Here is a 12,290-nt window from a genome sequence, read left to right as displayed (position 1 = left end):
GTTCGCGTGGGAGTTGCCTGTAGAAACGGACCACTAATGGGAGTCTCCATATGAAGTGAGATGAACTTTATTTTGTCCTGGAGAACTGGTCAGACACCCCCTAAGTCTGTTGTTTTCTACAATTACGTTTTGATGTATCCACTCCTGCTTGGGCCAGCACATTGGCCTGCAGTATTGTGAAATAAATAAATAATAATAAGTGGACGCGGCCAGCAACTGTGGCGGACACCCCCTAAGAGGTGTCCGGCCGCCGCAGTTGCTGGCCGCATCCACGCCAGGACTGGAAGACCGTGGCTTTCCGTCCGTTCGCAGGCCTCCTGGACTGCCGAGTATAGGACTGAGAGTTCGACGCTTTTAAGAACCCTCTTCCAGTCTTCTTCTGTGCTGAACTTTGCGCCATGTAACGCCATATGCTTACACGGAAATGTTACAAAGACGGTTCATGTTATGTTGCATTGCGATTATGAGATAAACTAGTACCACCAGACGAGAGGCGTGCCAAGCCGACGTAACGACTTGTCCCGTTGTCGCTCCGTGTGCAGGGGCCTGGCGTCGGGAGGTCCCGAGGAGCCCAACAACGCGGTGGTGGCCACGGCGCTGGGCAGTGCCGTGATGAGCGGCACGCAGCTGCAGCTGAGCGTGCCGCTCAGGAGGAAGCAGCGGGGCCTGGTGCGCGCCAACCCGGGCTCCCTGCAGGCCATCGCCAGGGGCATGAGACTCGCGATCGCCGAGTGCAAGCACCAGTTCCGCAATCGGCGCTGGAACTGCCCCACGCCCGAGTACATGCGCGGCAAGTCGCTCTTCGGAAAGATCGTCCACAGGGGTGAGTCTGTTATCTCCGAACGGTGCTTATATACACCAAGGAACACGTGCGCATAAATTATACCTTTCATAACCGGATACCTCTTAGCGTGTATTTGGTTCTCTTATTGGTTTACCAATAAAATATATTAAGCACAGATTGCTTCTAAAGTATCTGCACACCTTATTAAAATCTGGGCTATAGCTCACGCTTAGGATGAACTGCGCAAAAAAAGTACGGTACGAAAGGGGAACGCACAAGACACAGCGCATGCCCTTTTGTAGCTTCTCGCGCTGTTTGTCTTCAGGATATCTTCACACCAATAACTTGCGAATGTTATCTTGCAAAAGTAATGCCTTCGACGAAGTCATTCACTCTTCCTTTAGCATCGAATTCCCCAAAAAACACTGGCGCTCGAAGGGACGCACGGCGTAAGCCTCAAGATTTACTTTTTGCTATTTGATACCGAAAGTTTAAACGCACGAGCGTGGCGTGGCGTGTAGACCTTGAGCGTGGCGTGTAGTCATGACTAGTCAGAATATGAAAATTATGACTTGCATGTCATTATTTCGACATTAGGGTCTGTCCCTTATGTTCGCTATGCAGTCATGTCATACCGTACAAGTTTTGCAAAATGTCTTGGAAACCAAACCTCGCGAAAGTAGCTAGACCATGAAATGTTAATCATGACATTCATGACATACATGTCATGATTTTCATGTTATGACTAGTATATTATGCTAGTCATACAGTCATGTTCTGTCACACCAATTTCGGTATTGATACCATTGTAGAGGGGCCAGGAGAGCGAAGAGTCGTAAGTGACAGACAGACAGACAGACAGACAGACAGACAGACAGACAGACAGACAGACAGACAGACAGACAGATAGATAGACAGATAGATAGATAGATAGATAGATAGATAGATAGATAGATAGATAGATAGATAGATAGATAGATAGATAGATAGATAGATAGATAGATAGATAGATAGATAGATAGATAGATAGATAGATAGATAGATAGATAGATAGATAGACAGACAGACAGACAGACAGACAGACAGACAGACAGACAGACAGACAGACAGACAGACAGACAGACAGACAGACAGACAGACAGACAGACAGACAGACAGACAGACAGACAGACAGACAGACAGACAGACAGACAGACAGATAGATAGATAGATAGATAGATAGATAGATAGATAGATAGATAGATAGATAGATAGATAGATAGATAGATAGATAGATAGATAGATAGATAGATAGATAGATAGATAGATAGATAGATAGATAGATAGATAGATAGATAGATAGATAGATAGATAGATAGATAGATAGATAGATAGATAGATAGATAGATAGATAGATAGATACGACCACTGTCACCAAAGTTCGCTAAGAAATGCTTCGCATTTAATAAGCACCAGTAAAACACATACAAATACGAGACGGGTAGCTTTGTATCACGTACACACTGCTCACCAACCGCTGTAAATCTTATTAGTGTATTACATGTTAGCACATGCTTATTAGTGGTAATTCACAGTTTTCTCCTGCTAATTTTTATATAAGGACGTGTTGTTTTATTTATGCCCGATAACGATGCGACCATTCTCACGGAACTTTTTTTTTTTTCACCCTTTAGTGTTTACACTTATGAAACGCAGATATCGCATATCCCTCCCCCTCCTTCACACAATGCTTTTGCTGGAGCCTGGGGGACTTCGCCATTAAAAATGTAAAATACGTGAGCCCGTACGCACGCGTGACCTGCACACGTGCACGTGGAACGCGTGCTCATATACGCACAAAAGAAAAAGACGATGCGCTGTCGCCGAAACGGGAGCAACGCGCCGTGCGTAAGACACGACGCAGATAGACGCGCACATGCCGCACGCGCATGGCGAGCAGAGCTCTTAGGGACACGGTGTAAATCAGGTAGTTGCAACATGCAAGCCGCCAGCTCCGAGAGCAGGGAAGACCTCTCCGCATGCTCCCGATACGGCCGCCGTCTATCTTAATGACCGATCGCAGAGCACGCGCCGAGCCTCGTTTACAGCGTGCACTGCTTCCCCGCAGCCCGATCCCACTCCCGCGCCGACTTTGGAGAAAGTCCAGCCCAGTGCACGCTACTTTAACGTGGGCTCTATAGGTGCAGACGAAGTCGCGCAAGGCTGCACCTCTCCGAAGAGTAACTATTTATTTATTTATTTATTTATTTATTTATTTATTTATTTATTTATTTATTTATTTATTTATTTATTTCATAGCCACAGTGCCACATGAAAGGAAGGAAGGAAGGAAAATAGGGGGAAAAGAACGGCAGGGAGGTTAACCAGCCTATAGGCAGCCGGTTTGCTACCCTGCGCATGGGAGAGGGATGGCGGAGATGAAAGATAGTGGTCAGTGCAACATGGCGTTACAGTGGGGGAAGGGGGAAGCAAAAAATTCAAAGCGTACAGTTAGTAGCAATTTATGGGAGCATCAAGGGAACATACATAAACACATACACATGAAGATCAATAGCACACACCATAGCGAATCATTGTGCAAACAAAAAATAAAGAAACAAAAATAAATGTACAGAAGCATATATATAAATAATTTAACGACGAAGGGTACCATAGATATAAACGCATAATTATGAGAAAAATAATGCAGAATACATGAAATTAGAAGCATACTACAGGCTTCACCAGCAGTAGCATGAGGGAACAGCAACTCTAATACAAGGAAACCAGGGCGAAACCTGGTAGATTCTATGTTCTTTCTAGGCTTCAGGCAAGTTATTTCTTCTAGATTGTTTCCAAGTTTTATCTGGGTTATGCTAGGTCGTTGATTTCCGGCGTGACATAACCCGGATCTACAGAGACAGAACTTCACGCTGAAACCAAGCGTTCGCCCCTCTCATATAAACCTACCGTTGGCTTAGGCCTTCCATCGCCTCCTAGGGGGGGGGGGGGGGGGGGGGGTCTTCTCGCCGCTGCCATTGCATTTGCCGTTGTATTATCGCCTTGTACATACTCGGGGTCATGGTTCGGCTGGCTGCCGTGGCTTCGCAGCCTTTCTTTTTGGGGGGGGGGGGGGGAGGCTTGTTGTGGCTTGCTTTATTTCAAGTGAACCAGTGGCGAGTAAGGACATTTACTGAATTTCTGTGGACCATACCCGTTCATGCTTATGACAGTATCGTGCTAGGCCGTACAAATTACGGCTAGCTTAAACAGCCTCGCCGTTAAAAAGCCACCAGACAGCTGGTGGGTTAAACCGACATTGCGTATTTGAAACCGTTAACGAATAGAGCTAAAAACGAAGACAGTGACGGCACAAGAATACAAACAGGCTGGCTACCATGTGTTCGGGGAAGGGGGTAAGGAGAATAAAAGATGATAAAAATGAGATTTCGCACAAGAACGCCAAGAAAAGCGAAAAGGGGACAAAAGCAAAGGAGAATAAGACCTTCCTTTAAGAATGCCTCTGTATGAACACCTCTCCGGGAGGAATATGAGAACGCTATAAAAAACTTGTGCTGAGCACTGTCTCAGCTGGTGTCTTTTCGTTTTTTTTTTGACAATGGGCGATTGTGAACGCTATGTGCCACACCCGAAAGTACTTTTTTAGGCACACAGAAGCGAGGACACTCACAGAGAAGATGGGTGATCGTTTCCTCGCAGCTACGTGTTATCACGTCTTGGACTGCTGGCCAGTCCCATCCGAAATTAGTATACTTAAGGGAGCCACTACAAACATACTGCTATATAATATGCACATCCTTCGTATGTATAGGTTTGTGATGGCTTTCTGAATTAGAGTTGTGCACCCGTCCAGCGTTCTATACAGTGTCCCCCTCCTCGATGCTGCTCGTCGTTGTTTTTAGCGGCCAACCAAGTGGCCCAAACCAAAGTTTTATTGCCTGTTTGTCTACACTTGAGAGCCGACAGAATTTTAATGGGCACGGCCTAATTTTCAGGTCCAGACATGATTGCTGGACATCATTAATAATAAATGTCAGTGTTTTCTTTTCGGCCCCTATTGCGTCACATCATAGATTGTGAGGAGAAATTCAATTATGCAACGTTATTTCTCAGTTCCAATCAGGCTATATAAAACAGCAAAGGGGAAACAGATAAGTGGCACATAGTAAAGGAAAAAAACGGCTTGTACAACTCGTGACAAACATCGTCAATTATGTATACTTCCTAATTTCGATGTGTTGGTACTGCTAAGCTGCAGTGTTTCATTTTGCACTTGTATAACGAAACAAAATAGGCATATGAACATGAGATGTTATTTAAGACGTAAAAGTTATTTCAAAACGTGCTCTTCATTTATACATTTGGATTTCACTAGGTGTGAGCGTGCTTGAAGCTTCTCTGTCGAAATTCTGCTATCTCTCCCCGGCGAAAGAATTCAGTAAGGTGGCGTATAGCGCAGATTAGAGATGATCGAGACTTCTCGGCCAAACAGAACCTTTCTTGCGTTTTCCGGAGAGTCTGAAAAACAACCGGGAAAAGTATACAAAGCGTGCGTGATTCCCTCAGAATGATTCGCAATGTGAGAGTCGTGACGGACTTGGTTTTTCCTCCTCTTACCCGGTCTTCTTATTATTATTTGTCCATTACACGCACACACTCTTGTTTTCTTTTGTTTTTAGGAGTTTTAAAAGGTGCCCAAAAATACAGGTCGCTCACGACTTTGCGAAATGTGTGTGAGCGCCTCTCGGGGCAATAAAAACCAGCATTAGAGAGCTTTAGTGTTTTTTTTTGTCTTTTTTTCTTTCTTTCCTGACATAACGAAAGCTGCAGCCTCTCGATCGTGAGAAAATAACAGACTCCGCTGCGGTTCTCTAAGGATCGCGGTCTGGTGTTGTGGAGAAGCACCAAGTCTCATATAGTATGCGCTTCGTGTATACGCTAAAACGCGAACGGAGAAGACAACACAAGTTCTCACAAAAAGGTCGCGCTTTAAATACAGTATGTTTATAACAAAGACGAAACCGAAGGTGTTACGATTTCGAAAAACAAAATGAACAGTGGAAACCGGGGACAAGCAAGTGTATACTCCGAAAATTGAAATACTCAGCAGAGATTCGCAGAAAACGAATTCTGGTCACTAAGTCGAAACCCCGAGCCGACATGTACATCGTTATAACGCACTGCATACTTACACGTCTCCTGTACCTTGATCGAAATGTCAATGATTCGCAGAAAAACTCATATTCAAGCAGTGCGTGTTATTTATTTTCTTGAATGAAATGCGTGCAGATATAGTATCCAAAGAAAACAGCTACTAAAGCCGACAAGTCAGTGGCATTCGTTAAGCGTGGTGTGCGTGAAGCACTAGAGGAGCTCCGTCCATGTCCGATACGGGCTCCTGTAAAGGATGTTTGTTGAAAACACAATAATCATCAGCTGGAATATATAGACGATTGTACGTTGCACCGGAGGAATGAAGTTGGGAATGCACACAGCGAGAGAAAGAAAGAAAAAAACAACTCCCAGGGTCCTCGGAGCATTCTCCTGAGACGTAGTGTTTCGTATACTTTAATGCCTATAGAGGGTAATCTGGCGCTAGTGTCTACGCGGGCTCCTTCAGCGGCGTCTGTACCTTCATTAAAGTTATAGGAAGTACAGGCTTCGGATCGTTTTTGGACGGATTACGTTCTATAAGTGGAAATAACAGTATACAATATTAACTGAGAAACGCGTAACGTTTCGTCTGCTGCGATGCCAGGTGCGTCTGTCCAAATGGGCTGCCCCCAACGCACCTCTCGTTTTGTTGTGTCAAGTCGAGTCAGAGGAGCGTGACAGTGCGTCTAGTTAGCTTCGCAGTCGATTTAAATGGGTTTTCGCAACACGCGCGAACGAAAAAACCGTGAACTCGATGTAACATTCTGCACTGACAAGAGACGCTACATCTATACGCAGCGGTGAGTAGACGACGCTTCGCTTAAACAGCTGAATGTGGCTTGTAGAATTCCAAGGTCGCAGCAAATCTCAGACATAGTGGTCTTCAGCCTCTTTGAACAACAAAGGCGCTGCTTCAGTGCTTTTCGCCGCACCCCACTACCCACGCTGCGCGAAGAACGAAACTGAAACTGTGGGAAAAGATTCGTAGACAGTTCTCTAGCTGACGCAATCCAATCCGAAGCATGTGCTTCCTATAATTCCCAAGAGGGTACACGATCGCAGTGCCAGATTCCTCTCTAGGTATTATTGTATGAAACTCTATGTCCTGAGAAGACTCGAACTTGGCAGCCGCCATTTTAAGGTGCTTCTCAGTCGGTATGTGTATCAATCCTTCCCACCCTCAGAGAGCTACCCGCACCTAACGCCATTTCTCATTGCTTCCTTGATCAGCCCACCTTTGAGCAAGCGATGGTGTCACGTGATGACGTCATAAATTTTGGTTATCTGTGACGTCATGAAGGACGTCATCTCGTGATGATGACTTTTCCTGCGCTCATGTTCAGGCCAACCCTGCGGGGCGGCGACGGTCAATTTTCGAGCTTGATGAGGCACCTATAGTTTTAATAGGACAAATTGTAATAGTCTCTCTGGAGCAGAATTTTCGCTGTCAACGTCACTTTACACGGCCAATTTGTGTTTGTTTTCAGAAAACCACCGCAATGCTGGAAGGAACAGGTTGTTCCAGTCTGACTTGGGCGGTTGCAATGATGTCTGAAATTTTTATCTACTTTCTGTACGCGCGAAGAGAAATCGTATGAAGCCACTCAGAAGAACAGTGAAAGGGCACAGTATTGACTGCATGCAGTTGCATTGTCGTGAAGCTCTCCCAGAATCATGACACTTTGCTCCGTGACTAAGTTGTAAAATTTTCGCCTCGACAATAATTTTTTTCTTCTTATTCCATTCCTGTAGAGTCGGTAGTGAAGCCCACCGATTGGAATAAAGCAAAACAGAAAGATTCGGCATAAGTGAAAGTCGTAGGAAGACGTTGTGAAAACTTTAGGTCGGAGAGGCGACAAAAGAGGTCAGAGGTCAACCTTTCGCCACCGCTCCAAGTCATTATCTAAAAAAGTTCGCTCAGAAGCGCCTATCCGTCGACTCGCCAACGGTCATCGCGCTCCAACCAGGGGGTAACCTTTGTGTTGGCCAACAACAGAGGGACTGACGTGCCCACATGGGAGGCGCTGAACGGCTGGGAGAGTTGATAGCAGCGAGGAGGGCAGGAGGAAGAGAGCAGGGCAAAGAGAAGCGCAGGAAAATGGTCTCCGCCCAACATTAAATCGCCCCCCTTTCTCCCCGTCATTTTGAGCATTGACCATATACTATACGTCGTGACCACGGTCGTCGTCAAATCGCCGCCATTAAGGGACAGCTTTTTCACTGCTACCCTCCGGTCCTGCTTCCCCGTGGGTCTCTCTCCCCACCACGCTGCGTTGAAATATGCATGCGTACAGACGTCGCAACCGCGAAAGGTCGAATCGCTGTGTGAAGCGCCCCTCGGCGATGGAGAACCGAAGCGACGCGAGGGTATACCGCCACACCACAGACTATTCAGCTTAACTGTATCGTACATGGTTGTCATAACAGAAGAAATTCGCGTGTATTGATGGTCTTTTTTTGCGATATCATTTAATATGGCTATATGGCAGAGATTTGCTTTGTTACGTTTAACGGCTGATTTATCGCGACTTTTATATGAGAGCAACTCATGATATATTTTTTTTTATTGCACACGATCAATCTGTTCATATTAGGTGCGGAGCGTCCTTTGGAACATGCTTGCGATTTTGGGGGGAATACAGAGTTGACCACTGTCATTGTCACTCGCTACGTCTATTCAATAAAAAGCTAAGGAGCCATTTTTTTTTTCTTTGACCGTAAGAACAGATGCTTTAATTACGAGGACACCGGAGAAGCTTGTTTTTGCTGCATAACGAAAATTCCGCTTAAAAGACACAAACACGCGGAAAATAAACACATTTAAACACAATTATTTTGCGCGGGTGTGTGTGTGTGTGTGCTTGCGTATTTGTTCCTTTTTAGAGGAAAGCGTGTCGCACACTAGGACACGATCGCATGCACAATGTGTGAGAGTCAACTTTAGAAAAGTTTCACTCGCGGCCGTCAGAGGGCCGTTTCTTCGCTCCTGGCGTACTCAGACTCACTGATACAGACTCTACTGCCTTTGCCAAACGTCTGCAGTTTCCAGTCCTCGTTCCATCCAAGGAGAAAAATTGAAGTCAAGCGACACTGCCTCACCGTGCCTACATAATCACATCGGATCGAACCATATTCATTGTCACTCCGAATTCGCTTTAACGTAACGCATGGATAGATGTCGATACGTATACGACATCATAAGACTTCACCGCCGATGGCGACACATTGCATTTTTCATCCTGCTTGCACTTCTCGAATATACAGGGTGCCCCAGCTATATTTAGCCAGAGTTTAAAGATACACCAACACGTCAGACGTGCCAGTGAGTTTGTCAAGTGGTATTTTTTTTTTACAGTGAAAGCTCTTATGACATCACAACACGGGTCACGCGTGGTGCCGCAGTTGGCTGCCGCCGCCAGTGTCAGTAACAATGTTGAAATAAGAAAAAAAACTCAGTTTCTGCATAACGCAAACTTTTTGTAGATTACAGAATGAAGTCGTACCCCAAACAAGTTGACAATAGTCAAAATGTGAATAGAAAAGAGAATTGTAGACTTGAATTTTAAGTTTTGGAGCGAGAATATTTTTGAGCCCACCGACTACGCCCGTTATTCGTGCTAATTTTCTTAGACTCTGAATTCACATGAGCTTCCCAAGACATGTGTGCACTAAATAGAACACCAAGGCATTCAAGGTGGTCGACAGTAAAAACTGGGCGGGAATTAAAAATTATGTCCGCTCGAGGAGGGATTGGCTTACTCTTGGCTCGAAATATAACCGCCTTTGTTTTGTTTTAATTAATCTACATGGAGTTGAATAAAGGGCACTATTGCAGTTTAATTAAGGTGCCATTGCAATTTGAGATGAGGTGGTCGATGCTGTTTCCAGAAAAAAATATGGTTGCGTCGTCTGCATATATGATAAACATGGCGTCATCATTAATGTTAACGATGTCATTAATGTAGAGATTGAAAAGCAAAGGTCACAGAATGCTGCCCTGTGGAACACCGAAAAGCAGTGTGATGCAGTATTTGGGATCGCAAGTTATTTATTAGGACAACTTGTCGCCGATCAGACAGGTATGACCGCAGTAAGTTTAACCCACAACCACAAACTCCATGAATATCTAACTTTCTTAACAATACCTCATGATTAACCAAGTCAAAGTCCTTGGAAAATCAAACAATAAACCGATTACTATTTTCTTGCTTTGAAATTCCTGTAAAATATATTATTTCTGGTGAAGCAACGCTAATTCTGTGGATCTGTTCTTCCGGAAGCAAAACTGATGTGGTGTCAATACATTGGAGTTCTCAAAAAAAAATTAAGAGCCTACAATGAATTAGTTTCTCACGAGAAAAAAATAGGCAATATAGACAGAGGGTAGTAGTTTCCCAATTCATTTCAATTCCCCTTCTTGTAGTTCACTGTTACCTTGGATATTTTCATTTTACTGGGAAAGCTGATGTAGTTATACATGGTAGCACAGGTAGATATGGTGTAACAGGTAGTTATGATGTAGTTATGAGTAGTGTGGTGCAAGCAATCCAGAAGGGGTGGGGATTTTGGCACTGTTGAGTGAACGCACTTTTGAAAAGGGTACAGAGTAGTGTGGAAAATAAGGCATTCGATATATCACTGTTAGATTGAGAAGTTATGTCATTAATACGTGAAATAAAACATTTGAACAATTGTACTTTTATGATGCATTCGCATTTTACGTGGAAAATAAGGCATTCGATATATCACTGTTAGATTGAGAAGTGATGTCATTAATACGTGAAATAAAACAACTGAACAGCTGTACTTTAATGATGCGTTCGAATTTTACGAGCCGCAACTAAGTGCCCATCTACATGGTTATCACAAGTAGTTATTAAATTTGACTACCCAGTTACTTTTACTGCTTTAAAGTCACGTGCTCAACACATCGGGTGATTTTCTTACTCAAGAAGCAAGAAACATCGAACGTAAAAAAAAAGAGGGTGGGTGTAGAGAAAGAAGGTGTACAAGAACGTGCGGCGAGCAACAGTGTGTGGTTTATGTCCCATTTGAAGTCTGGACAATGTAGATGTAGAGAGACCACCACCACAAGCCAGAGGGGAAAAAGCAGCAGCCAGTTCCGCGTCCAAACATGCCGACCACACGCTGACCACGCAAAAGGACTCGGTGTGCGAGGCCCCACCACAAGCACCCTCGAAGACCCCATTGCTGCGTCGGAACACAGCGCCCACGCAGTCAGCGGGGGGCGTTTATTCGGGACTCGCGCGCCCAGGCGATGCCGGATACAAGACCAAAAAGCGAAGCTACAAGCGCGGGGGTGAGAAAACGAAGGAGTTTGCGGGCCTGATCGTAAAAAACTTGGGGCAGTTGTCATTATTAGGGCCATTAAAAGGGCACCTGGACTGCCCTGAGAAGGGGCGTCGACAGCTCCAGAAAGGCATCTCCTCTGCCGAGCATGGTGCGCTGCGGACGAGCGACCCGCGACTGTTGCCGAGAGGCCGCCTGGTGGGATGCGGTGTCCTCACTTCTTTCTTCTTTCTCTCTCTCGCTTCCGTCAGCTTTTTTTCTCCTCACTGTTTGTGAATATAAGTTTGCAGAGAGCAACGAAACGCGAGGCACTGTGCTCCAAAGTCAACGCACGAGGACAGCTTTGTTCCTTTCTTACTGGTTTTTTTTTTGTGTGTCCTCTTACAGGCTATTAAACCACCAGATAACTATATTTCTGCATCAGTCTCACTTAGGCAGCCCGTGCGTGCTGTAAAACACGAATCTCTCGTCGTTTCCCGCACAGCTCGCATATTTCCATCAACACTTCACGCAGACAAACGACGGTATATTGCCGGAGGGTGTACAAGTGCCCCAGGAATGAGGAACCCTTTCTACGCCAACACACTACGTCTGTGTATATGCGTACAATAAGGCCGTAGCCTATTCGCCACGGCGTTCATTGTTGGCCCGGCGCGCACGCGCTATTACTCCCCAGCGCTTTTCAGTGGGCGTTGATTGCGAAGGTTATACGGCCAACGAAAAGAAAGAAGGCATTGTAGCTTGACAGTTCAGTGCTGTTTCGGTTTGGGGAACAGCTGCCTCCGGGGGGCAGTTGTTCCTGGCAGTTGTTGGCAGAAAGCTGCCGAGCTGGTTCGTTGTTTTCGGATGCATTATTTACGTCATTGTAGTCTCATCGGAAAGGGAGGATGATGCCTTTCACTTCGACGAAGCATTTGCCAGCTGCCTTTCGCAGCTTTCTACAGTGCCAATGAGTCCTTAGCCTCGTTTCTTTCTCTCTTTTTCTTTCTTTCTTATCTTTCTTTCTTTTTTTACTTTCTTGTACATTTTTGGAGCCTACATT

General features: G+C 45.2%; 1 protein-coding gene across 1 annotated transcript in view; it reads left to right on the top strand.

Moving 5' to 3' along the window:
• The first annotated feature begins 547 nt into the window (after positions 1-547).
• wg (Wnt family member 1 wingless) overlaps positions 548-12,290 on the top strand; it is a 34,037-nt gene continuing 22,294 nt past the window's right edge. Inside the window, exon 1 of the mRNA XM_075865220.1 lies at positions 548-823. Coding sequence (XP_075721335.1) covers positions 613-823 — 211 coding nt within the window. The 5' untranslated portion in view covers positions 548-612. The remainder of the gene's footprint in view (positions 824-12,290) is intronic.

The sequence above is a fragment of the Rhipicephalus microplus genome, chromosome 1 (assembly GCF_043290135.1).
Source record: "Rhipicephalus microplus isolate Deutch F79 chromosome 1, USDA_Rmic, whole genome shotgun sequence".
Lineage (NCBI taxonomy): Eukaryota > Metazoa > Arthropoda > Arachnida > Ixodida > Ixodidae > Rhipicephalus > Rhipicephalus microplus.
The sequence above is the reverse complement of the archived record's forward strand: the minus strand, read 5'-3'. Positions and strand labels throughout refer to the sequence as shown.